This window comes from Grampus griseus (genome assembly GCF_964374135.1).
Source record: "Grampus griseus genome assembly, chromosome: 1".
NCBI classification, from domain to species: domain Eukaryota; kingdom Metazoa; phylum Chordata; class Mammalia; order Artiodactyla; family Delphinidae; genus Grampus; species Grampus griseus.
The window spans coordinates 167,009,497-167,036,906 of NC_139017.1; the positions used below are offsets into that span (position 1 = coordinate 167,009,497).

Genomic DNA, 27,410 nt, shown 5'->3' on the forward strand with positions numbered 1-27,410 from the left:
CAGCTAGTCATCAGTGGTGAGGCTGAGATTCTCATCCAGATCCGCTAACTCCAAAGCCCACACCTTTCCCTCCCCCTGGCTGCCTCCTGTGATGTCCCAGGGAGACCTGGCCTGAGGTTCGTTGACTGTCCATTCATGATTCCACCCACTGTATTGAGCAAGTGGCTACCAAGTGCCTGATGCTGGGGAGATAGTGGTGAACAAGACCAGCTTGGTCCCTGCCCCATGGGGCTTCGAGTCTAGGAGGGGAGGCAGATGTTAAGTAACTAACCACCCGATTAGAGGCATGATGATAAATTGTGAGAAGGGAAGGGTGAGCTGAGAAAGTAACCTGGAGACCTAATTCAAATCTGGGGGCCTGGTAGAGCAGGTGGATCAGAAGTGCGTTCCAATAATTGAGCGATGGCCCAATTGGTGGCTTCCATGTGATGGGCGTCCAGGAGGGAGTGTGGGCTGGGACAGCAGGGACCAGCCCACTTCGGGACCTTTGTGGGCTTTATCCTGAGGGCCATGGGGAACCAGGGAAGGAGTGCACTGCCAAAACCATTCTTGAAGCTAGTTTCCGGCGGGTATCCTGGATGAAACCCCCCAACCCCCTGGCTCCCTGCGCAGGGCTGCAGCTGGCCTGCCCCACCCTGCCCCCCTTGTCCAGTGGGCAGTGGGTAGCAGCTACTGACGGATGGGGGGTGCTGGGTCCCACAGGTGCTGACGGGATACCTGAACTACATGGTCCAGCTGGGAAAGCTGCTGGGCGGAGGGGACGAGGACACCATCCGGCCCCAGATGCAGCAGATCCTGGACTTTGAGACAGCACTGGCCAACATCACCATCCCCCAGGAGAAGCGCCGGGACGAGGAGCTCCTCTACCACAAAGTGACAGCAGCCGAACTGCAGGTAGCTGAGCTCTGCTGACGCGGAGGCTGAGGCAGCACAGAACTCAGGATGGAGGGCACTAGGCTGGGGTGTTGACACCCCCTTCACCAGACCCTCAGAACAACCCCATGAAGCAGGGATGGTTGTTGTCCCCAGTTCACAGACGGAGCTGAGGCTTAGGGAGTTAGAGTTGCCTGCTGAAGGCCACACAGCCGGAGACCAGCCAAAGCCAGTCTCTTGCCCTACGCCAGGCTGCTTTTCTACAACAGCAGCTGCCTGGGGAGACTCTGTGGTCGTGATAATATTGGCTCACATTGACTGGGCATTTCCAGTCTCTCAAGCTCAAGTACATCAAGCCTGGTGCACAATAAACGTGAAGGTTGGGTTCTGATGTCACCTCCCTTTTCCGAGCCGGGAGGTTAGGTGATGTGCTCAAGGCCTCTAGGCTCCTAAGTGGCAGGGGCGCTGGGACCTGGACTCAGGCTTGGCTCACTGGAGCTCTGCTTTTGACCACGACCCCTGGTGACCTCCTGGAGCTGTAACAGGGTTGGGGTCAGTCGCCCTCTGCACTGGGTGTACCCATCTGAGAAGTCGATGTCTCGTCTGTAGGTCAGCCTCTAGCAAAGCCTGCCCCCTGGTGGCTGCTTGGGACTTGCAGGTAGTGAACTGATTGCCTGCCAGTTCCTTCTTTCCAGTTCGTGGCATGTTGGTGTCCAGCCTTCCCCCAGGCTCTGGGGTCGCAGAGGAATCAGCAGAATGGCCTTAGTCAATCTTCCTGTTTCCTGCCATCGCCCAGGAATGCTCGGCTAGGCCGTGCTTCCCTGCTCGGAAGGATGTCCAGGCCACCTGTGTGGAGGCTTCACTCTTCCTCTGCCCAGCCGAGTCCTGCCCATCCATTAGAGTTTGGCTCATCTCTGCTGCTTTAGGGAAGAACACCTAGGTCCCTACCCCTTTTTCTCCCTCCATCCCTCCGTCCAACAGGTGTCTGTGGGTCTACCTTGGGGCCTTGCTCTTGACGTGCTTCCAGGCGAGTAAGGGACACCAGCGAGGAAACAAGCTCAATCTCATTGCCGAGTGCTTTGGACAAAAGAAGCAGGGCACTGGGGCCAGGGGCAGAGCTAAGTCAGGGAGGGTGAGTCTAATGAATAAGTGAGCAGGGGCCAGGCTGACTGAGTGTCCCAGGCGGAGGTGCAGCCCACACGAAGGCTGGGGATGAGGGCAAGAGAGCCTGGCCTCCTTCTGGGTGCCAGCTGCCCTTTAGGTCCCCAGAGAAGCTGGCATCGGGGGGAGTGGTGCTGAGTGGATTGTTATGGAGATCAGCAGCCTGTGCTGGGCACCATCTGGCACTGTTTTTCCGCTCCGAGGCCAGGAAGTCGAGGGAGATGCTGTTTGTGCAACATGGTTTGGTTTGCTCCAGCTGCCCAGTTCTCAGCCCAGAAGGGCTCCAGCAGTCCCTCTCCCCCCTGCAGTGGCCACGAAGGCAACTGACAGCCCGAGAGTGGCCGAGAAAGCACAGCAGCCCTGGGCACATCTGCCCCAGCGTGGCTTCCAGGCTCTGCCCCTAGATGTCTTTTCACCATTGCTTTCGCTCTGTTCTTCCAAGCAAGCAAGGAAAGGCTTTTCCTCCCTCCCAGCTACAGAGCTCCCAAGGTGGGGAGGATTTTAGCAGAGGCAGCAGCCTGGAGTTGTGTGAGTCCTGGGCTTGGAGTCAGAAGACTGCTCTGGCCCAGCCCCACCGTGAGCCTTGGGCAAGTCACATAACCCCCTCTTTGAGCCTCGGTTTCCTTCCTTGTAAAATGGGCTTTGCTTGCTCATTTACACCTGCTCCATTGCAGAACACAGAGACAAATGAGGGACAGCCCCTGCCCTCATAAGGGGCAGTGGTTCTTAACTTTAAGTCACAGAATTCTTTGAGGACAGGTTGAAAACTGTGGCGCGTCTCTCAGGAGAAATGGGCATGGTTACGTATAAAAATATTATATCTAGTGTTTAAAGAAGTCCTGGACCCCTGAAGCCTGGTGTCCTGGATGAGAATTGGCCTGCCCTGCCCATGGGGTTGCATGACGGTGAGATAAGGCAAAGGATGGGATCTCATCTTGTAAACTGACATGCAATTCGAACATATTACAGTAATCGATCTTAGTATTATTCCTGTGTCATCGGTGATGACAGCCCACGTCTCCAGCCCTAAACCAGTTTGATTCATTCCACCCTTGGACAGAGAATGTCTTTTTGTTCCCTGGTATCTGGAAATTTGGTGTTCTTCCCAGACTCCAGGAGGCTCAGGGAAAGACGCCCCAGCCTTTCACAGTGTGGTTCTAGGAACACACGGCGGTTCCAGGCAAGCCCCCAGCAGCAGAGTCTGAATTCAGACCCATGAATCCAACATCCTTGTGTTGCTTCTCTAGGGGCTTGAGGACCTTCCTGTTCCTTTCTAGGACCTTCCACACCAAAAATTGATTGGGAATGAGCCCCATCCTCTGCTCTAAATTCTTCAGCTGAGATAGAGCCTGGGAGCGTCCTCGTTCCTCTCCCACGTTGCAAGCCTACTTGAGCTGGGTGCTTGGTGACCAGCAGTGCTCTTTGGCTGCAAGTGTGGAAAATAGAGCTCATCTGTGTGCCCCAAAGGCTTTGAGTCACAAGTGGAATGTCCTGGTTGGTTAAAACAGCCGTCTCCATGGAGATGGACCCAGGCACTCGGGTTTAAGTGAAGTGTTCACTAAATCAGTAAAGATTGAAAATGTGAAAATCCTGGTATTCAACACGCACTCTGTTTCAGAGTTGCGGGAATTTACCTGCACAGAACACCTGCTCTCCCGAAAGGAACAGGCTTGTGTTAAGTATACGGGGATTTATCATCCCCTGTATCTGTACCCTGATCAGAGAGTTCCAATCACCTGCAGTTTAGGAAGCTCTTGTTAATTGTATAAACAGCGACATTTTGTAAACTTGGCGATTTTCCCGGGGGGCTTTGCCAGCAGGTCACACTGTCAGGTAGCTCTAAGTGTTGAGCCCTGTTTGACCATCTCACCTGGACACCTTCAAGTTTTGCAGCCACAGAAATTTGATGGGGAGCCCCAGAGGTCACCTGCTTAAGGAGCTCTTGCCAGGAAGAGAGGGAGGAATGGACAAGCTACGGGAAAAAAGAAGCTCGATTTATTGTATAAGCTGTCCCGAGAGGCACAGAGTAGCCCACCCTTGGCAGGGATTTTTTTTTTTAATTTATTTTTATTTTTATTTTATCTGTGGCTGCGTCAGCTTTTTTTTTTTAATTAATTAATTTATTTATTATTTTTGGCTGCGTTGGGTCTTCGTTTCTGTGTGAAGGCTTTCTCCAGTTGTGGCGAGCGGGAGCCACTCTTTATCGCGGTGCGCGGGCCTCTCACTGTCGTGGCCTCTTGTTGCGGAGCACAGGCTCCAGACGCGCAGGCTCAGGAGTTGTGGCTCACGGGCCCAGTTGCTCCGCGGCATGTGGGATCCTCCCAGACCAGGGCTCGAACCCGTGTCCCCTGCATTGGCAGGCGGACTCTCAACCACTGCGCCACCTGGGAAGCCCCTTGGTAGGGATTTTTGTCTCCATTTGAGAGAAAGGCTGCAAAGTGACTTGAGATCCAGAGCTGGTTCATGGTGGGGACCCCAATCTAGGTCTTCTCCAAAACAGGGCTCTTCCAGCTCACCTTGGTGCCAGGCAGATGGGGATGTATTGGGGCAACTGAGCACAGCTCTTCCCAACTCTGTGGGTAGTTTGCAGTAGGTCATGGTGGGAATGCAAATTATCCGGCATCACTGAGAGCCAGTTGTTAAATGTTTACCAGCACACCACTGCCCACGGGACCTGCCCTCCTCAGTCCTTTTAGGTCCTTGTTCCCCAGCAGCTGAGCTGCCCTTTAAAACCAGAGAGACTGTCAAGTGGGAGGTTTTTATGGCTGCCTCTGTCACTGAGGACATTATAAGTATTTACCAGCAGGTTATAGATTCATCGATGTCACTGATTTTACGTTCTTAATTGATCTTCCTGTGTGAAGGCCATTTATAAGGCATCTCTCGCTTCCTTTATTTGTCTCACATTTTGCCCGTTTTCAAGGAAACAAAGGTCAGAATTTGGAATCAGTCCCAGGACCACTCTTGGGAGACTTTGAGCAGTGATTACAATAGCTCATCAATGATTATAATAGCTAACACTGATTGCTTGCTAAATGCCAGATACCATGGACGTTACAGGCATTTTTGCTGTAACACAGTATATGCAGTCCTGAAAAACCTTGCATCCTGTAAAACTACAGGACTGAAAAGAACTAAAAACAACAGAACATATGGGGAAAATAGGACTAGAGCAGTCCATTCAAAAGTTGTGTAACTTGAGGACATTATGCTAAGTTAAATAAGCCAGTCCCAAGGACAAATAGACTGCATGGTTCCACTTAGATGAGGTACATAGAGTAGTCAGGTTCACAGACAGAAAGTAGAATGGTGGTTGTCTAGGGCTGAGGGAGGGGGATGGGGGAGTTATTTTTAATAGATTCAGAGTTTCAGTTTTGCAAGATGAACTCTGTGGATGGATGGTGGTGATGGTTGCACAACGTGAACATATTATACTTAATGCCACTGAACTGTACACTTAAACATGGCTAAGGTGGTAGATTTTATGTTACCACAATTTTTTTTTAAAGTTGTGCCACTTGGTCATCAAAACACTCACAAGACAGTAATTGGAACCTTGAGAAATAGCTCGCATGGCTGGAGGCTGCCTGGTGGGAAATGGAACTCCTGGCTGTGGCACCCGAAGATAGACAGATGGGAGCTCTATGCAGTGGGGCTGCCGTTAGGCGGGCCAAGGGCAAGTGCAGCCCTCTGGGAGCTGAGAGTTATGCAAAGTGGCATGTGCCTCTGTGGGGAGGGTTGTGTGCAGGTGCTCCTTTTAAATTATCTTAAAATAGAGCTGACTGGCTTCCTGTGTGGGCATGGGCTAAGCTGAGGGCTTTTCCTCTCTTGCTGGGGTTATCATCCTATGCTTGCTTTTCCAGATCCCATGCCTGAGAAAGACCTCCTGTGGACCAGAGAATTCTATGCACTCTACTGCTGTTATTCTTGTAGTTACCAATCATACAGAAGACTGATCATATAGAATCTAGTTGATGTTACAGGACCACATGTTGAGTAGAACAGACAGGATTCCTTGTTTAATTCTCACACCAACCCTGTGGGGTGGGTTTTATGATGATGATGAGCCTCACTTTTCAGATGAGATCCCGAGGCACAGAGGGGCTCATCCACTTACTCCAGGTCACACAGCTGGTAAGCGTATGAACCCAGGCAGTTGGCTCCCGATTCTACACACATCCATTGCAGATCCCTCTGAGGCTCAGTTTCCTCATCAGTAAAATGGGGATAATGGTACCTACTGCCTAGGCTTGTCGTGAGGTCCAACTGAGAGAAGATGTGTGTCACTGATGGTGGCCCCTGGCCCAGGAGGGGCTTGACCAGCAGTGGCTGCCGCTGCTGTCACTGTGTCTCCTCTTATTCCATTTCGAGTTACAGTTTGGTGTTTGGTGCCTTACGGTTCTATACGTACAGCGTCCCTTACAACAGTCAGCCAGCCTGGGTTTGACATCGCATCTGCCCAGTGCACCGTCAGCCAGCGCCCAGCTCTTTGCTTTGTCTGCGGTGAGGGCTCAATGGCACCTTCTTCAGAAGAACGACCTAGAGTCCTGGGCTCTGAGGAGAAGCAGCCCAGCCAGAGTCACGCTGTCTGCTTCCCTTCCAGGCCTTGGCGCCCGCCATCAACTGGCTGCCGTTCCTCAACACCATCTTCTACCCCGTGGAGATCAACGAATCCGAGCCTATAGTCGTCTATGACAAAGAGTACCTGAGCCAGGTCTCCACCCTCATCAACATCACAGACAAATGGTAAGGGCACCCGGCCGGGACGGGGGCCACACTGACTAGGAACATGGGCCCTGGGCTGGCTTCTGTGAGAGGCTGCAGGGTACCCAGGCTCCTCCGCCCGCCAGCTTGGTAGCCTTGGGCACGTTTCTTTCCCTTTTTCGGGTTCATTTTCCTCATCCATAAAATGGGGATACAAATACAGAGAACTGAGTGAAATAATCTGTGTGAAGTATTTTAACACAGTGCCTGACACTGAATGGGACACAGTAAATGTTAGCTAATAATTTAGTTAATATTTATGATTTTTAAAAAATATTTATTTAGTGGGCTTCCTTGGGGGTGCAGTGGTTAGGACTCCGCCTGCCAGTGGAGGGGGACGCGGGTTTGAGCCCTGGTCCGGGAAGATACCACATGCCGCAGAGCAACTAGGCCTGTGTGCCACAACTACTGAGCCTGTGCTCTAGAGCCCGCGAGCCACAACTACTGAGCGTGTGTGCCACAACTCTTGAAGCCCGCGCACCTAGAGCCCATGCTCCGCAACAAAACAAGCCACCACAATGAGAAGCCCGCGCCCCACAATGAAGAGTAGCCCCCGCTCGCCGCAACTAGAGAAAGCCCACGCACAGCAATGAAGACCCAACGCAGCCAAAAATAATAAATAATTTTTTAATTATTTATTTATTTGGCTGCGTCAGGTCTTAGTTGCGGCACACGGGCTCTCTAGTTGTGGCATGCAGGCTCTAGAGCACACAGGCTTAGTTGCCCCCCGGCATGTGGAATCTTAGTTCCCCGACCAGGGATTGAACCTGCGTCCCCTGCATTGGAAGGCAGATTCTTAACCACTGGACCACCAGGGAAGTCCTATGATTTTTTAATTGTAAAGATTTGTTGCAGAAATGTTTTTAACTACAGAAAAAAATTCAAATTACCCAAAACACTCATGTTGATCTTATGGGATGTGTATATGTGTTTGTAGAGAGAAGCAGGTATGTGAGAGAGAAAGCAAGAGGTGGATTTTCTAACACAGAGGTGGATTTTTTTCGCCATCATCGTGACCACGTGTATAGTCTGCTTTTCCCTTGACCTTTACCATAAGCACCTTCCCCATGTCGTCCCAGACCCTCTGCAGGTCTCATTTTTCATGGCTACATAATATTCCATCAAGTATAAATATGATTATTTACTCACTGTTCCCCACTTGTCAGACTTTCAGGTTGGTTCCAGTTTGAGGCTGGATGTCCACCATAGTGAACACTATATCTATGTGTGAAGGTGACTTGTTTGCAAAGGTGACACCAGCCACAGATGGTTCTCTGTGCCCTGGGGATGGGGGCAGTGAGAGCTCTCATTCATAGAGAACTTGGCCTGGCTGGCCAGAGCTTCCTTCCTTCCCCTCCGATTCTTAGGCCCGCTTTCCCATCTTTGGCCTTCTGGCTGGGTCTTCCCCAAGCATTGGAAATGGCCACTCCTTCCCTTCTTCAGCCCAGTACCACACAGCATCCAGGGTACATCTCCGTGAGCGCCCCCTAGAGGCCAGTGGGGGGAATGCTGCTGTGCATCCAACCTGGGGCACTTCTGAGCCTGTCTGTCATCTTCTTGCCCCAGCCTGCTGAACAACTACATGATCTGGAACCTGGTGCGGAAAACAAGCTCCTTCCTCGATCAGCGCTTTCAGGACGCCGACGAGAAGTTCATGGAAGTCATGTACGGGACTAAGAAGGTGAGCACCTGCTGTGCGCCAGGCCCTAGAACTCGCGAGGGAGGTAGATGACAGGCAGAGGATGAAGAGGGCCACTGAAGGGATCCACCATGGTGTCCCTGGGCGCGCAGGAGGGGATCTAAGCCAGCCAGGGGTGGGCAGAAGTTTCCAGGAAGAGGTGATTACACCGTCTTCAAGTGTGAAGAGGACGCTCAGTGATTTAGCTAATTTACAGCAAAAGGTGGCTTCTGGGCTTTCCCTTCCGACTCCTTCTCAATGGTGACGGTGATGAGGCTTTCCTTGTGTAACTCATGTGACTGTCACATCCCTGCAAGGTGGGTATGCTCATCAGCCCCCTCTCACACAGGGACCCCCCCCAATAATACTACTTTTTCACCATAAATTTAAAACCCTCGGAGCAGCCCCTGACTCACGGTAAGTACGACACGAGTGTCCACTGATACCATTATCCTCCCAAGCCCCAGACCAGGTGGTTTCCACCAGCTTTATTTTATTTTATTTTATCTTTTAGTACTTATTTATTTATCTCTATTTGGCTGTGCCAGGTCTTAGTTGAGGCCCGCGGGATCTTAGTTGAGGCACACGGGATCTTAGTTGAGGCACACGGGATCTTTTTTTTAGTTGCGGCATGTGGGCTTCTTAGTTGCAGCACGCATGTGGGATCTAGTTCCCCGACCAGGGATCAAACCCGGGCCCCCCGCACTGGGAGCCCGGAGTCTTAACCACTGGACCACCAGGGAAGTCCCTTCACCAGCTTTAACTGCCCCACTGTGACCCCTGCCCTCCAGCTACTTCCACCTCCCCAAGGAAGTGGAGGTCATTGTGTCGTTCACACGGCCAGCTAGTGCGTGTTCACTGACGCCCTGCCACCAAGTGCCAGACTCTGAGCCCAGTACGGAGACACTGAAATGGGTTCTGTGCCCCAGGCCCCCACGTCTGCTGAGGGGGCTGAGAGAAACCGATCAGTCCTCACGTGCTGAGGGGATACACCAAGCCGGGACCCCTGCAGGCAGCTAGGAGGTGCCCCAGCCACAGAGCAGTGGAGGCTGGAGTGCCAAGCCCCCCTGCCCCGGCACACCCTGCCCACGCCCAGGACCGCAGCTAGCAAGACCCCAGGGGGCGAGCAGAGCTGGCGCCAGGTGGACTCTGCTCCTGCAGCCCCTCCCAGAGTCCAGGGCAGTGGGCAGAGCCAGATGAGGACTGGCAGAGAATGGCAGCATGTGGGCCCCGGAGTTGATCCTGGGGAAAGTTCTGTCTCTCCCTCCCCTTGTACACCCACCTCTGGCAGGAAGGGGACAGAGGGAGAGGGAGGCTGGGAACAATCCCTGTTCCTGACAAGAGGGGCTTGCTCAGCCACGAAGGCCACCCTGGGCCCGCAGAGAAGGGCCAGGGGAAGAGCTGGCTGCCCTGCCCTCCTTCCTGCCCCACCTGCTGCTATCTTGGACCAGCCCTGGGTGAGCGCCTGGGTCACAGACGCGACAAGGCAGGGACTCTGTCCCCTGAATACGTGGTCTCCCAGGAGACTTTATACGGGAAGGGCCTGACCAGGACCCGGGATGGTAGTTACAGAGACGGCTCTGTGTCGGGGGCACACGCCTCCATCATCACTTTATCCCCACCCCGGGTTACAGATGAGGAGACAGAGGCTCAGCGAGGTAAGGGGTTTCCCTAGTCACTCAGCAAGGAAGCAGCCAAGCTCAAATTCACACCCAGGTCTGGATGACTACAACGTTTGGCACTTTTGGCTACTCACTATTAGTGATAATGAATAAACTATATCGTCACTGGATGTTTACTTTTTATAGGCATTATCTCACCAAGCTCCTACAACAGTTCTGTGTCTTGGAAACTGTTATCTCATTTTACAGATGAGGCAACTGAGGCTCAGTGAGGGGAAGGGACTTGTTCAGTCACGCAGCTTGTAAGTGGAGTGGCTCTGAAACCCAGCACATCGGATTCCACAGCCCGTACCCCTGAGCTCTGCACCACTCAGCCTCTACTCTGCAGGAACCAAAAGTTAAAATTGGGCTTCCTGGTGGTTGCCAGGGGCAGCAGGTGGGGAGAGGAGAGTGGGGAGTTGTTGAATGGGTGGAGAGTTTCAGATTTGCAAGATGAAAAGTTCTGGAGATTGGTTGCACAGCCAGTAGATATAACACTACTGGACTGTATGCTTAGAGTTCCCGGACCAGGTTCAACGTGCAGCTGCTGCGCTGACTAACGAGGTGCTGAAAGCTGGTGGGACACAGGAAGGCCTTGGCAGAAGCAAGGGCAGCTGGGAGACCCTGGACGTGGGAGGCTCTGAGCTGGGGCTCACTAGATGCCCCGGGGCTGAGGGGGGAAGACACTGCTCATCTGTTTCTCATTCTCTGGCCCTCCCCACTCCCCACCATGGCTGCTTCTGGGTCCAGGCCAGATCTGTCCAGCTTGCGTCCTGCACAACTCAAAGCACAGCCCCGCTGTGTGACCTTGGGTAGTCTCCTTCCTGCCCTACCTGCTGCTATCTTGGACCAGTCCTGGGTGAGCGCCTGGGTCACAGACGCGACAAGGCAGGGACTCTGTCCCCTGAACACGTGGTCTCCCAGGCTCTCTGAGCCTCAGTTTTCTCATCTGTTGTTTGGGATCATCCCTGACCTCATCTCACAGGACGCTTGGGAATGGCCTCCATTTGGGAAAACACTTTTAATTTGTAAAGCCTTATAGAGCATCCAGGTGCCCATCCTTGTAGGGAGGTAATAGCACAGAGCTCTGGGTCAGAAGTTCTGAGTTTGCAGTGCTTCCTCTAACCATACAGCCTTGGGCAAATCACTTCATTGGATCAGGGAGCTCAGTCTTCCCATCTGTAAAAAGGGGTAACTCATCACTGCCCTATTTACCAGAGGGTTGTCTGGGATTACATGAGGGAATCCCTGCAAAGTCTGCTGCAAAGGCTACCATACTGCACACCGTGTTCTTCATCTGCAGAAAGGAGCACAGAGGGTACCTGCCTCGTCGGGTTAACAGCGAGGATTCTGCAGGGTAGGGCCCTGCACCCAGTAAACACTTACTAAACATTTACTACTATTGCTGATGCTGTTACGCTTTTTATGCACCTGTCTCTCCCCCGAATGTTCTGGGCATTTCAGCTGAGCCCAGAGGGCAAGACATAGCACCGTCAGGGCACAGCAGAACTGCTCAGAGAACACTGGCTGTGTGAGTTAATGAACGCGTGCGTGAATGAACGGGTTTACGCGAAGAACCCCCTGAGAAGACAATAAGAATCAGTCCGTGATTCAGCCGTCCCAGCCTGGAGCCCCCACAGAGCCCAGGAGTTAGAATCCCCCTGGGCCCAACCTCCTGTGGGGTCAGGCTCCGCCAGGTCCGGGTACAGCCCGTGTCCAGCTGTAGGCTTTGAAGCTGAGGAAGAGCAGTGGGTGGGGTTGGGGGGAGGAGAAGGGCGGCCAAGTGGACACACGGCTGGGAGAGTTTAAAAGAACTTAGAGGGGCTTCCCTGGCGGCGCAGTTGTTGGGAGTCCGCCTGCCGATGCAGGGGACATGGGTTCGTGCCCCGGTCTGGGAAGATCCCACATGCCGCGGAGCAGCTGTGCCCGTGAGCCATGGCCACTGAGCCTGCGCGTCCGGAGCCTGTGCTCCGCAAGGGGAGAGGCCACAACAGTGAGAGGCCCGCATACCGCAAAAAAAAAAAAAAAAAAAAGAACTTAGCGAAGGCTGGAGTGCCTTTTTCTTCCTTCCTTTCTTCCTTCTTGCCTTTAAGAAAAATTTTTAAAAGGTGTAATTTACACACAATAAAATGTATACACTAAGTATACAGGTTAGTGAGTTTTGACAAATGAAATCACTCCTGTAACCACCAACCCAATCAAGACAGAGAACATTTCCATCAGCCGTTTGTCCAGCGTGCTCTGCACAGGAGGGTCCCTTGCCCGCCATTCTCATCAGTCTCCCCGACCCAGCATCCCCAGAGGTGGGCGTAGATGGGACCACGCAACTGTGCGGGCTTCTTTAGCTCAGCAAAACAGCTGTGAAATTCATCCATGTTGTGTACATCAGTTGTTCCTTCCCTTTTGTTTCCAAGTCGTGTGCTGTTGTATAAAAATACCACGTTTTGTTTATCCATCTGCCTGTCGATGGGCATTTGTGCTGTTTCCAGTTGATGGCTGTTATGAAGCAGGCTACCCTGAGCCTGGGTGGTTTTTACCACCTGCTTTTCAGGGTTAAGAAGACTGGGCTTCCTCTGCAGCACAGGGGTTTATGTGAGCAGGGCCACCACTTGTGGGACTGTCCACAAAGACTGCCAGGGCAGGGGAGCAAGTGGGGCTGAAGCTAGCGCCTCACCGGGGGGTAGAAAGTTAACTGCCCAAGGCTCTCTGCCACCAGGATCCTCATCCTCTTCCAGAAGGGGCGTGGGATGTAGAATCAGGCACGTGAGAGTTCCGGTGGCTGGGGGCCTCTGGACCAGCGGTTTCCCCTGGCTGAGTATCTGTTTCCTCATCAGGCTCCCAGGTTCATTTTGATGGCTCCGGAGGATACCATCAGCATCTGTGAAGTGCTCTGCAGGAAGTAGTAGATGCCGGTGATTAGGGCTATCCCGTGGCCTCTTGGTCCAGTGCCTAAAATAACTTCCACTGGGTCAGAAAAGGTCTCCCTCAAGTTCTGGACAGGAGCACGGGCCTAGCTGGTGCTACCTCCCAGACAGCCAGGGGTTGGGAAGAAGGATGGGGGCCAAGTAACCCCTCTGACTTGTGTTTTCCAGACCTGTCTTCCTCGCTGGAAGTTCTGCGTGAGTGACACAGAGAACACCTTGGGCTTCGCCCTGGGCCCCATGTTCGTCAAAGCGACCTTCGCCGAGGACAGCAAGAACATAGTAAGTGTCTCCCTGTGCACACAGGCTGTGACATCACTCCTGCCATGGCCCCTCACGAGCCTGACAGCCCACGCTCTGGTCTGCTCTGGACCTTCCCTACCCCAGGCCAGGGCTCCAGCTTTAACTCCAAGGTCCTGTTTTCTAAAGCCTTGAATAATCTAAGTTAGGCACAATAGCTACTATGATCGGTTACCAGGCACTTTATCTGTAGTAGCTCATGTAACCCTCACCGCAGCCCGGCCAGGTTATTCCAGCCATCTCCACCTCCAAGGGGCAGGCAGGACCCAGAGAGGTAATGTTGACAGAGCACCCTGACCTCGAGGGGTGACGGACAGAGGAACCTCATGGCTGAGCACCAGGCGACAGCCAGGCCCCAGCTCAGATCCTGGCTTTACCTCTTCCTGGCTGGGTGACTTGGGATAATCTCACTCCGTGAACATGGAAGTGGGAGTGTCTATCCTGCCAGTGGAGACTAAATGACATAGTGCACACAAGAGGGCACCTGGCACAGAAGAAGGGCTCAATAAATGGTAGCTGTTACGTCCTTGGTACCACTTTTATTTCTAAGTTTAACTGCATAGATATTATTTGCAGTCAGAGGTTAGCAAACTGAGACTCAAATCTATTACGTGACTGACCATGACCTACCTGTTAGTGGCTGATGCCATCAGTCCCTCTGCTCTTTCTGCTGACCGACTCCACCTTCCCCTGCCCTAGAGCCTTCAGTCTCCGGGTCTGCTCTCGACGTTATCACCCTCAAAAGCAGCCATTCATCTCCAGCCCAAGCAGAGCATTTCTGAAACCGCTCCTCAGAACTCGACCTCTCTAGATTTTAAAGCCCAGTCCATCAGAAAGGAATTCTGTGGTCCAGTACATCTGAGAACAGCTACATATTCCGGCATCTCTAAAAAGAGTTGCAGCGCCTGGTACCCAGTAAAGGCTCTGAAAAGTCCCACAGCAAAGAGACTTTTCCAAAGCTTGCCCTGAGTGTATTTGACCAGGGAGCCCTGTTTACAGAAGTCCAGTCTCTTCTCACAGGCTGTTAGTGTTCAGAGGAACGAGTTTGGGGGAACATGGCTGTGGCCCCCCTCCTTAGCCCAGCACCTTGGAGGACAAGGCCTCGAGCCAGGATCTGAGTTGAGTCTCTGGCCTGGCGTCATCCTTCTCCCTGGGATGCCCACTGCCTTTAGGCAAGTCCAGTGCCCAGACCTGACTGGTTCAGCTGCTGTCTCCTCAGGCCAGCGAGATAATCCTGGAGATCAAGAAGGCGTTTGAAGAGAGCCTGAGCACCCTGAAGTGGATGGATGAAGACACTCGGAAATCAGCCAAGGAAAAGGTGAGGCTGGACGGGTGCTGGGAGGGGTCCCGCACAGAGGGCAGCAGCCTCAGAGAGACGAGGGTGGATGAAGGAGGGACTAGTTTTATCCAATGAGCGCAGCACGGTTGCTGTCCTGCGTTCAGGAGGTGGAAAGTCCAGCACGATGGAGGGACAGCCTTGAACACATGATCGGATTAACGACTGTATGAAAACAAACTGTGCTAAGTGCGCAAGGGAGGTGTGACCATGGATGAGATGCAGCCCAGCAGGGGGTGGTGACCAGGGAAGGCTTCCCTCGGGACATGACATTTAGGCAGAGACCCCAAGGATAAGTGGAAGTTAGACAAGAGGAAGGGACGTGAAAGCTCTGAGATGGGAGGAGCTGGGCCGTTTCCCCTTGGCCCAGACCCTGAGCCCGGCACCCACAGAGCACTGCTGGGCGTTCACTGTCCTCTGTGTCTCTCCTGCCCAGGCGGATGCGATCTACAACATGATAGGCTACCCCAACTTTATCATGGACCCCAAGGAGCTGGACAAAGTGTTCAGTGATGTGAGTGGCTCCCACCCTGCCCCCTTGCATTCCTGAATACCCATGGGGACCCCGCTTGGGAAAGGGCAGAGGCTGGGTCTGGGTGGGCCACTGGAGGCACCATGACTGTCAAGACATCTGGAGTTGATGTGCTGTGGGGTTTGGGCATGGACCGCGAACTAAGGAGCCGTTATCTGCTCCTTCCTCTCCTGGGCCAGCCGGTGACCCCCACCTCCCCAGAGCCGCTAGCAGTCAATGACCAGCACAGCACAGTCAGCTCTACTGAATGAGTGGGAAATAACGGGGGAAAACAGATCCTAGAAGGTGTAGAGAGAATCGGTGTCCCTAAAGCATCAGGGGGCGGAGTACAGAGTGGAACCCCTCATACACTTCCCAGACCCCCGAGTTGCCTCCTATCCCCAGGCTTCTCCCCAACCTCCCCAGAGAAACCTGGACCTCTCATTCGGACTTGGAAATGCTAATGGGAAAGAGGAAGAATAAATCCCAAGTGCACGTTTAAGCTTAATTTAGGCAACAAGCGTAGTTGATACATCCCTGGCGGTTAGACCTTTGGGCAAATCACTCCTTTAAACGGATTGTGCTTCTGCCCCGAAAGATAAAGTTTTATACCTTATAATTGAAATTTGTGAATTCAGGCATTTTAGAAATTGTAATAACCGCTCATCATGGTTATATTTAAAACCAAAGAATATTAAAACTACTTCTGAGAATATGGGACTCATTCTGCAGCCTTTTTCCTTGAGAGTAATTTTAGATGCTCCAGGGTATCATGATATAAGACGAGGAGCTCCTGGAGACAGCCCAGGCAGACCCCACGGGATTGGAGTCATGACCCCAAGGGCCTAGCATTTTACCAGAGCCCTGATGTAAAGCCAAAAAGTCCTAGAGCAGATCTAAGGGAGAACCTTGCCCCTGGCAAGAGCTGAAAGGCGGGGCTGAGTGGTGAGGAAGGTGTGCAGTAACGCCTGTCCCCTGAGGTTTCACAGATCCCAGCTGGATTTATGAGGTCTGTGCTGGCCAGCGTGGTAGCTACTAGCCACAGATGGCTAATTAATTAAAATCAAAATGAATTAAATGATTAAGTTAAAAGGTTGCACTAGCCACATTTGAAATGCTCACAAGCCACATGTGGCTGCTGTCGACCGTATCCGACAACATAGGCGTAGAACATGTCCATCATCGCAGGAAGTTCTGGACCCCACTGGACATATTTCCCACCTAAGGCCCTGGCACGGCTGCAGGGGCTTCCTGGTGCCTTGAGACACTGTTGGGTGCTGGGCGGCCCTGGGTGAAGCTCTTGGTGTGTCCTTGGAGTAGGGGGTGGGGGGGGGCAGGCCCCAGGAGGGTGAGGGCCAAGGGAAGAGCCCAAGCCTGCAGCTCTGAGCCCTCCGTTCTAGTCTCTGCCCTGCGGACCAGCCCCCTGACTGCATGGGGTCTCAGTTTCCTCGGTTTTAGAAGACACGGTTTGCGTTCAGGGACCTGAGTGGGCTCTGACCCTGTGGCTTGCTCCCGCCTGTCCAGTACACCGCGGTTCCAGACCTCTACTTCGAGAACGCCATGCGGTTTTTCAACTTCTCATGGAGGGTCACTGCCGACCAGCTCCGGAAAGCGCCCAACAGAGATCAGTGAGTCCCCGGGCCTCGCTGGGAGGGCACGGGCTCCTGCAGGCAGGTATGGGGGCCCAGCTCTCCTTCAGCACGAGTAGGGTGCGGGATGTGACTGTCACGAGGGCCCTCTGAGGAGCGCGGGCGGCTGTTACCCCGCTCAGAAGCCGGGAGCTGAGATCAGCCCGAGTCTGTGTGCCCTTAGAGCCCAGCCTGTTGCCAGACGGAGCTTCGTCCCTGGAGTTGAGCGGGCCTGGCATCACCGCCCAGCTCCACCACTTCAGCGTTCGGAGCCTTTCCTTCATTATCTGTAGATAGGATGGGGGGAGCTTAATAGCCTCCTAGAAAACTCAGATGTAATCAGCCTAGTACTAGTTCTCAGACTAAACTCCCTCCATGCCTAAAACATTTTGCAGGGTAAATCTTAGAGAAAAGAGAAGGCAACTTCTTTGCCTCTGGCTCCCTCTTGTGGACAACAGGGGTTTGAGTTGTCTTCAACCAGGGCTCCCCATAAACGTACAAGAAGGTGGTTTTTGATTTCCAGAATAAGGCACAGGCACTGCCCCAGTGCTGTGAATTTATTTGAAGTCTTTTAATTGAGCTTAAAATTTTCCATCTAAAGTTAGTCTCCTACTCATTAATATACCCACCCCTTAATACATCTCTGTGGGGCTTACTGGAGGAGACATAGTGACTGTCGAGGCTCTTGGAGAAAATATCCTTTCTGTCTCACTCCACTCCCCACTGGCCCTTCCCACCAGAAAAACCATTTGGAAGCCAAGTGTTTCATTACTATCTACCATCAGGGCCCCTTCTACACTCTTAAAATTATTGAACCCCCCAAAGCTTTTTTGTTTATGGGAGTTATATATATATATATTTTTTTTTTTAACAAATTTATTTTATTTATTTATTTTTGGCTGCGTTGGGTCTTCGTTGCTGCACGCGGGCTTTCTCTAGCTGTGACGAACGGGGGCTACTCTTCGTTGCAGTATGCAGGCTTCTCATTGCAGTGGCTTCTCTTGTTGCAGAGCACGGGCTCTAGGCACGCAGGCTTCAGTTGTTGTGGCACATGGGCTCAGTAGTTGTGGCTTGCGGGCTCTAGAGCACAGGCTCAGTAGTTGTGGCGCACGAGCTTAGTTGCTCTGTGGCATGTGGGATCTTCCCAGACCAGGGCTCGAACCTGTGTCCCCTGCATTGGCAGACAGATTCTTAACCACTGTGCCACCAGGGAAGCCCTATGGGAGTTATATTGATTTCTCTGAAAATTTTATGAAAAAGAAAATTTTTTTTTAAATTTATTGAGAAGAGAGGTATTGTTTTACTTTTTGCAAATTTCTTTAATGTTTGGCTTAATAGAAGACAGCCAGATTCTCACATCTGCTTCTGCCTTCATTCTGTTACAATATATTGTTTTTGAAATATATAAAGAAACCCTAGGACTTCCCCAGTGGTCCAGTGGTTAAGACTCCACACTTCCAGTACAGGGGACACAGGTTCAGTTCCTGGTTGGGGATGTTCCACATGCGGTGTGGCCGAAAAAAAAAAAGAAAAGATAGGAATAAAGAAATTCTAGCCTCACACAGACATGTAGTTAGAAAAGGGAGGAACCTTTGAACAGGCTTTTTGATACATGTGCACATCCTTCGTTGATACTATACCAAAACGCGACAGGTGTAACTTTCTTAAAGGTTAGTTGCACCGCCCTCCGAAACCATATTCATAAACTTTTCATATTCTGTTACACTAAAATCCGTCGGTCTGTCTTGCGCTTTGAATGAATCTTTTACCGCGATATGATTTTGTAACACCGTGCATTGGTCATTGGGAAAACAGTGCTTCACTGAACTTCACATATCTTCCAAACAGTAACTTCTTCATTTTAGAATATCAAAAAAAATCCACCTTTGTTAATATCACTGCTGACCTCCAGAGAGAAGTCTTTAAATGTTGGGCAGCTATCAAGTTTGTGGTGGCCGATACCAGTTTTTCAAAATTTTGCTTGAAACTTCAGGTTTTTGGAAACCTTGCATTTTTATCATTGGCAACAAATGGTGTCGGTTGTTTTCCTTGAGGTGATGAGTTCACGCTATTCATTTTCAAGGATATGTCTGTCAAACACCCGTCATCCTCTCAAGTACAAATGGTGTTCCATGAAAAAAACAGAAATGCTTATGAGTGGTTCCCATCTGGTCACGCATAATATTCAGAGACTTGTACTCAAGGGTCTAGATTTAATGAAGTTAATAGTTATGCTGCGTCATCAAGGATGTTCTTAAGTGAAAATGACTTTTTTTTTTCTGGTGAAGAACACGGTGACCAATTGAACAGCCGGTACCACCAGCTTGACTCAGCTCTAGGACTCCAGCAGTTTTACCCAGCGTTGCTTTTACACCATCAGTGTAACGTCAACACGATGGGAAAGGCGAATAACATCTTAACATTATTATGAAAATAGTTTGACCTCACAGAACCCCTGAAAGGGAACTGAGGGATTCCCATCGCGCCAGGTGTCCACAGAGCACACTTTGAAAACTGCTGACCAATACATTTTGAGCCTGGATTGTAACGACTTTTTAGTATGTAATGATCTGTTTTGTTCTTTTTTTTTTTTTTTTATGCTCAACATTTTTTAAATTTTGTATTTGACCACGCAGCATGGCATGGGGGATCTTAGTACCCCGACCAGGGATTGAACCCATGCCCCCTGCGGTGGGAGCGCAGTCTTAACCACTGGACCACCAGGGAAGTCCTGAGATGCTCAGCATTTTTAATAGTCAGTGAAATGAAATTAAACATAAAGTAAGATTTCACGGTACGCTTGCTAACGTGGCTAAAGTTAATAGTTTCTGGGACTGTTGTGTGCTTGTGTGGCCTGGGGCCTGGGGTCAAGGGGAATCCACACTCTTAGGGCTCTGGACACTCTCCAGATGGGCCGTCCCCACCTGCGCTCCCCCAGCAGGCTCTGAGCTTGCCCCTGTGTCTCGCTTGCAGGTGGAGCATGACGCCACCCATGGTGAACGCTTACTACTCGCCCACCAAGAATGAGATAGTGTTTCCGGCTGGAATCCTGCAGGCACCGTTCTACACCCGCTCTTCACCCAAGTACGCGATGCTTCTGTTGCTCCCGCCCCGTCTCCTCCCCCCACCCCTCAGTGGATCCCCCGGCCCAGCCCAGCCCTGTGGCCCACAGCTGACCCCACGTGCACACCCACCTCGCTGAGAGCTCCTCGTCCCACCGGCCAGGAGATGTTGCCATGGAAACAACAGCCTTACTCCCTGTGCCTCCCTCTGGGGTCGCAGGGACCCGGGAAGCCTCTGCACGGTGGGAACTTGGGGGTTGGAGCCACATATAGGGAAATTCCCCTCTAACAGCGTTCTAGAACAGTCTCAGCTGGGAAGGTGGGAAGAGTGAGGGCACTGTCTCAGAAATGAAATCCACACAGGCCTGGGTCCGAATCCCAGGCCTGCTCTCTGCTGATTGTGTGGCCCTTGGGCAAAATGCCTGAACCATTCCACGCCTCTGTCTGCTCATTTATAGAGTTAGTTACCAAGGCCTAACTCCTTGGGATGACCAAAGAGGACCGTGCGGTGCCACAGAGCACCTGGCACAGTGCTTGGCATCCAGCGGGCACAGGCAGGGCACAGCAGACTCACCAGGCTCTGACTGGCTCGGGGGCCTGACTGGAGCCCTGCGGGACTCTGCCGTGTCTCCAGGCTGGGAAAGCAGTGGTCCCTCCCCACATGGCATCACTCTCACCTTCGTGTCCTCCCCTTCAGCGCCTTAAACTTTGGTGGCATCGGTGTCGTTGTGGGCCACGAGCTGACTCATGCTTTTGACGATCAAGGTACAGGTTCCTTGGGGTCCCCTTCAGATGATTCCCCCACCAGCTTCCTGGCCCCACTGCTTCTGCTTTTGCTCCCTTCACGTCTAAGGGTCTTAGCCTTAGAGACAGAAGGATCTGGGTTCATATCCTGGCCTGGCCACCTGCCAATTGTGTGGACCTTAGCAAGTCCCATCAGTTCTGCAGGCCTCTGTTTTCTGCTCTGTAAAATGGGCATGATGCTTGTGTGGTGGTTGTGAGGACAGGGCAGACTCAAAGGGGAGCACCCTGCTTCAGGATGGTGTGCAGTGCCAGGGGTGGGTACCAGTAGTCAGCGGGGAGAGAACATTTCTCCACCACTCCAGAGATTTCTCTGGTCCAACCACAGTCAGAAGAGTTAGCACCTCACCAGCTAATGTCCAGAATCCTCCTCATTGCCTCCTGCCTTGGGGACTCCAAGGCCAAGGAGGAGGAGGCAAGGCCTTGGAGGCCAGGCCCTGTCCCATGACCCTAGCACTGCTGGCTGCATTCACCTTCTCCTGGCTCAGGGTCAGAGGCCCTTCACCAGCCTTGACAGTGAATCCAGCTCCACCGAAGCTTTGAACATGCTGGTCCTTTGCCGAGATCAGGTTCCTCTATCCCCCACCCCCACCCCAGCAGCTGATTCATGCAGCTCCTTTAGCACCCAGACCGGCCTCATCTCCCCGGTGCTGGGTGGTAGATGGGTGGATCATTTCTCCCTGGGAGGAGAGGCACAACCAGCAGCACGGGTCCCGGCTCTGCCTCTTCTCCCTCTGACCTGACACTTTTGTCGACCCCGCAGGACGGGAGTATGACAAGGACGGGAACCTTCGGCCCTGGTGGAAAAACTCATCCGTGGAGGCTTTCAAGCAGCAGACCGAGTGCATGGTGGAGCAGTACGGCAACTACAGTGTGAACGGGGAGCCGGTGAACGGCCGGCATACCCTCGGGGAGAACATCGCTGATAATGGGGGCCTCAAGGCGGCCTATCGGGTAAGAGGCCCCCTCCTCACACACCCCAGGCCAAGGTTGGGACTGTCCAGCTGCTTCTCAGTTAAGGGTGGTTGTAGACAAGCTGGGGCAAGCGCAGCAGCCCTGCGAGCCTCAGTTGCCACATCTGTGGAATGGGTGGCAGTGAGGACTGATTGAAAGGGTCTATGAAGCACCTAGCACGGAACTGGCACATAGAAGACTGTCTACTCTGAGTCCAGCCCGACTGAAGGTCACCAGAAAGGGCTTGGGCTAGACCCACCTGAAGACCTGCCTGTTCTTCCCTTTACAGGGGAAGCCGCCACTGACTCAGGCAGCAGTGGGCCCGGGAAAGGAGGGAGGGGTCAGTGGTCTTAGAGCCACTTCCGGCTCACGTCCTGGTTCTGGAGTAAGTCAGTCAGCCTCCTTGAGCCTCAGGATACATGGCTGTGGCTACCTAGTCCCTGCATCGCTGGGTGTTAGAAAGATAGCATGTGACTACTTGGGCTCAGGGCCTGTTCCGGAGTGGCACTCGGAGATGTTAGCTGAGTTGGAAGGGAGATACCAGAGGCCAGTGCAGAGCCTCCAGCTCCCCGTGGTAGTGAGAGCAGAAATCCTGCGAGGTGCCCGGTATTGAGGCCTTACTGTGCGCCAGGCGCTGTGCTCAGCGCCCCCGACAGCTTTACAGTTAGGAATCACAAGCCCGTTTTGCAGGTGAGGAAACCAACCCAGAAACATTCAGCAACTTGCCTGACGTCCCTTAGTCAGTGAAAGGGAATCGCGAACTTTCTACCCACCGTGTACTGTTGTTGGCGCTGGAGATTCTGTGACAAAACAGACAGGGATCCTGCTGTCTTAAAGCTCGCAATTTTAATGGGGTGGCGAGGGGGAGAAAGGCAATACATACCTACACAAATAAATGAGGCAACTTCAGGTATTGATAAGGAAAAGAAGAATATAAACTAGGCCAAAGAAATAAAGGAAAATGGGGGGAAGGATGGCCAGGGGAAGCCTTCTGGAGGGGATGACATTTGAATTGAGACCTAAATGATGAGGAAGAGGCAGGGAAAGCTGGGAAAGGAGAGTAAGTACGGAGGCCATGAGATGGACCCAGGCCTGGCATGGTCAAGGACAGGAAGGAGGACGGGGCAGCGTGGAGGCAGGGCAGGGCCCAGGGCAGGGGGGAGGCCGGAGGAGGGGCTGGGCCAGGCTGCCGGCCTCTGCCAGCTGAGCAAGGAGCTTGGGTTTTATTCTGGCGACAATGAGAGCCGCTGCAGGGGTTTTAAGTAGAGGAATGAAATGATCTAAGTTATCCTGTACGACAGGGTCAGCAGACCTACAGTCCCTGGGCCACATCCGGCCCTCGGCTGGATAAATCAATAAAAACAAATAAAAAGGGGGGGGGGACACAGCCATGCCCATTCGTCTCCATGGTGCCTGTGTCTGCTTTCACACAGTGGCACCCTTGAGTTGCTGTAGAAAAGAGTGTTTGGCTTCCAAAGCTGAAAATATTTACTCTCCGGCCCTTTACAGAAAATTTTGCCAACGCCTGCTTTACGAGGATGACTTGAGTTGCTAAGTTGGGAGGGGATTGGAATTGGACCAGTTTGAGTCACGGAGACTAGTTAGAAAGCTGCTGTGAGGTTGTCCAGGCAAGAGACAGGATAGAGCAATGGGAAAGGTGAAAAGTGGTTAGATTTGGGTTGTTCGGTTGATTGAAAGAGAAGAATCAAGGGAGAGTCCTGGGGTTTGGGCCTGAGTAACTGGGTGGTTGGTGATGTCACTTACTGTGATGGGAAAGTGATATGTGTGTGTGTGTGTGTGTGTGTGTGTGTGTGTGTGTGTGTGTTAAGTTTGGGATGCATCTTGGATATCCAGCTGGGGCAGTTGAATATACCCAAGAAGAGGCTGGAGCTAGAAGGGTGTGCATTTGAGAGCCGTCGGTATTTAGATGTAGATGGTATTCAAAGCCATAGTGTTGAATGAGCTCCCCTCAGAATGAGTGCAGGTAAAGAGGACGGCTCCTCTAGGCTAAGCTGAGGCCACCACCAGAAGCTAGTCCCTGTCCCAGCTGGGTAGACCTTCCCTGATCTCCCATGGTAGCCCCCACCCCACCCCGCTCGCTCCTGTGTCATGGGGACCCTGAGCTCTGTTCTCTCCCCCCAGGCCTACCAGAACTGGGTGAAGAAGTACGGGGCTGAGCAGACGTTGCCCACCCTGGGTCTCACCAATAACCAGCTCTTCTTCCTGGGGTTTGCACAGGTGAGTTCATTAGAGAAAAGCCAAACTCAGACACAGTCTGCCGTCTTGAGTTCCAGGAGCTCTGAAAATCAAAAGGCAAGTTTCCTCAAATTGGGAAGCCCTAGCTCACTGGTCCGTCCGCAGGGCAGTTACCCTGTAAGGAGGTGAGCGTCATCATTAGCGAAATTCAAGGAAGGGCCAAGAATGCTGTTAGAGGAATTCCTGCATCAGGTAGGTGAGAGGACGAGGTGACTGCTAAGGGCCCTTCTGCTTCTGGGGTTCTAGCAATGTCTTGAAAACTCAAGACGTCCCGGGCTGTTCCTTGAGCTGGCATTCAGCATGTAGCCTTCTGTTGGTGCCCGGAGCCACCAGGCCATTAGACAGTTTGATCTGGACTCAAAGTGGTTTGGGGGCAGAATCCTTCGTTCAGGTGAAATGTCACAAAGATGCCCGGAACAGACAGAGAGCTGCTCTGGTTGCAGCAGAGGAAGCTGGGATGGGGTCCCACCAGCCCCTGTCTCTTCCTAACCCACTTGACAGGCTCTCCTGGCCCCCCGGGGTCTCAGAACCAGGCGGGGCCCTTATTTCCCTGCTGTGGTGATGGGGCCAGTGGTGACCCCGGCCTCTCCCATGTCCCTCCCCCGAAGGTCTGGTGCTCCGTCCGCACGCCCGAGAGCTCGCACGAAGGTCTCATCACCGATCCTCATAGCCCGTCCCGCTTCCGGGTCATCGGCTCCATCTCCAACTCCAGGGAGTTCTCGGAACACTTCCACTGCCCGCCCGGCTCACCCATGAACCCTCGTCACAAGTGTGAAGTGTGGTGAGAGGGGTGGAGCATCAAGAGCCAAGGAGGAAGCAGGGCAGGGGCTGAGGACCGCCCCCGGGGCGGGGCCAACAAGGCTGCCCGCTCCTTCCGGCGCCCAGGGCGGCGCCTGGCCACCACGGGCCCCCTTCCTCTCGCTGGAGGGTTTTCAGCCCGAACCAAGTCTGTGATGTGGGTTCTCACATTAATCCGAGATTTGCTCCCCTGTGAAGACCCGGTCATCCCAGGCACACGTGTGTCAACTCTGATGGGCATTTGGGTGTCAGGCCGGTTGCTCACCAGGCCTGGGCCCCACGCCGACACGGGCAGCGGGACACAGCCTCCTGCCCACATCCAGCGCCAGATACACCACAAACACCACTGTGTCAGTGCTTTAAAGATGTATTTTTGGGGAAACTATTTTTTAAACATTGTGGAATACACTGGAAATCTTCAGGGAAATAACGCATTTGAAACACTTTTTTTTTTTTAAGGAAAGGATTGGTATATTTATTATGTTCTGTTTTTCTAAATAACCTGTGGACAAGCCCCACTGATTTACCCCCCCTCGCTTCCTCACTTGCTGCAAGGTTGGGCTGAAGCAGGATCCCCAGCCACTGAGCAGGTCCCCCAGTGGAGAGCTGCCTCAGTCCCTGGGGTATGCGGTTTCAGCCTCCTCCCCTGGTTCTTGGTCCCCTGGTGCAGAGAGGAGAGGCATAGAGGCCCGGCAGAGGGAGGGGCCAGCTCGTTGGTACCACCCCCTCAGTGTGCCTGCCTCTGTCCCCAGAGTCCAACAGTGGGAACCCCAGCAAGGAAGATCTGACCCCGAAGTCACAGCAGAGGACTGATGGCTGCATGAGGCCAGGTCAGGGCCCTCAAACCCTGTCTGGAGGTGCCCGAGCACCCTGGATCCGGGTCACAGGAGCCCTGCGAGGCTGAGACATCCCCATCAGGTGTACTCTGCCGTGCCCTAGATGTCCTCTTTCCGTCCGCCGCCTTCTGACTGCCCCCTGTCAGTCCTGGGGCCTATTGTCTCTCTGCAGCATCCTGCCATCCCAGCCACTTTGGGGTCTCTGCCTTGCACACCCTCTTCTCCCAGAGAAGAAGGAAAGGGAAAGCAGCTCTCATTGCCCAAGGGCCCAAATCCTCCCTTCGAGCTCCGTCCTCTACCACTAGCCCGGGCCGGGCTCCCAGGACCGCAGCCAGGCCCGCCCTCCCTTCTCTAGTGCCTTATCCAAGGCTGCGCCTGGGCTCCCCACAAGGAGACAGCCCTCCGCCCCCAGGGGCCCCTTGGCCTCCTCAGTGAAGCCCCCCAAGTGTCCTGACTGGAACACAAGGCCATACCCCCTACTCCAGTGCCACACAGCTGCCCCTCATAGCCACCCAGAGGCTCTGACCTACAGGTCTACGGCACTGAGGTCAGGAATCTGAAGAGCCCCTGAACTTGCCCTGGGCTCCAGCCCACCCTCAGCCCCTTGGGCTGAATCAAGACCATACTTGTAGCAAGATCCACTGCTCTTCTTGGGGGATGCTCTTAGCCACGGGAGGCTGCGAGGGGAAGGCTCCCCCAACCTGGTTGGTCTGGCCTGAGGTGTTAGGGGACCAGGAATGTCGTCCCCTCCCTGTGGCCTCATTTTCTCTGGACTCCCCCACCTGGTGGAGCTCATGTAGCCCCAGGCTGGCCCTGAGGAAGCAGGCAACCCCTGACCAAGGCAGGAGCTGCCTCAGCCCTCCTGCCTGGTAGCCAGGCCACCGGGCCAGCCCCGCTCCCACAGGGAGCCAGAGTTCTCCTCGCCCAAGATGAGCAGAGGCTCAGCCACTGCCTCGCCCACCTTCAGGTCGGCCCTGGAGCTGAGGCAGGGGTGTTGGCAGTGGGCTCCAGGTGAGGCCCCTGGCCCCCACCAGAGGCAGGCCTGCTGTCTCTTCAGAGGAAAGGGAGGACAGGAGCCAGAGAAGGAGCTGGAGTCGGGAGCCCGCCATGCGCACCTCACCACGGAGGGACCGGCTCTCCTGGGCCTGGCGCCCTCCCCTCCCTCACCCTCCTGCCCTCCAGCCTTCCCCGAGGAGGGTCGCAGTCCCGGCACCATGGACTGGGACCTGCCAGCCAGAAGCAGGGGTCCTAGGGCTGAGGGTCCAGCCGGAGGGAACGTCCTCTGCCCTCATTGCTTCAGGGAGTGGGAGGGGGCAGGCCGAGGAGGACGCGGGACCAGCGGGGATGGAAGCAAAGGAAGCACTCCCACTGCCTCCCCCGCAGAGCCTTGGGCAGCTGCGCTCTGAGAGGCCCCTTCCTCCTAGGCCTGGGGAGCCATCGGGGCAGCTTCTCCGTGGGCACATGGACGTGGGGTTTGGAGCTGGGAATCTATTTTTTGTATTATCATGTTTTGTGCTACTGTAGTTTGGGTGTGGCACTATTGTAACTGAAATAAAGTACTTGTACCGAGGGCCATGTTGGTCCAAGTGTGTGTCCTGTGGAGCTGAGGGAGGGCGCCTGGCCAGCACAGAGCTGCTAGCACCCCCAGGGCCTACTGCACCTCCTCTCCAGAGCAGAGGCCTTGGACCCTGACAAATGCCAGAAGGTTACGCAGTGCCTATGCCCACCTGGCCACACTTCATCCCTATGACCGTGTAAGGGCCCCCTGCTGGTGAGAATGATGCATGTCACCACATGAGCTCAAGGGACCTCCCGGTAAAAATAATTTTTCCATTATCTTGGAGCAAAGGATGTCAACAGTGGGTTTCCA

The 27,410-nt window shown here is 53.4% G+C and overlaps 1 protein-coding gene across 2 annotated transcripts in view; it reads left to right on the forward strand.

Annotated features, from left to right (window-relative positions):
• ECE1 (endothelin converting enzyme 1) overlaps nt 1-27,113 on the forward strand; it is a 114,536-nt gene extending 87,423 nt beyond the window's left edge. For both annotated transcript variants that reach the window (XM_082680637.1, XM_082680636.1), the window contains exons 8-19: nt 703-894; nt 6,638-6,780; nt 8,365-8,479; nt 13,230-13,340; nt 14,578-14,676; nt 15,131-15,208; nt 16,730-16,833; nt 19,807-19,917; nt 20,593-20,660; nt 21,460-21,650; nt 23,793-23,888; nt 24,515-27,113. In XM_082680637.1, coding sequence (XP_082536763.1) covers nt 703-894; nt 6,638-6,780; nt 8,365-8,479; nt 13,230-13,340; nt 14,578-14,676; nt 15,131-15,208; nt 16,730-16,833; nt 19,807-19,917; nt 20,593-20,660; nt 21,460-21,650; nt 23,793-23,888; nt 24,515-24,691 — 1,485 coding nt within the window. In that variant the 3' untranslated portion in view covers nt 24,692-27,113. The remainder of the gene's footprint in view (nt 1-702; nt 895-6,637; nt 6,781-8,364; nt 8,480-13,229; nt 13,341-14,577; nt 14,677-15,130; nt 15,209-16,729; nt 16,834-19,806; nt 19,918-20,592; nt 20,661-21,459; nt 21,651-23,792; nt 23,889-24,514) is intronic.
• Nucleotides 27,114-27,410: the final 297 nt, after the last annotated feature.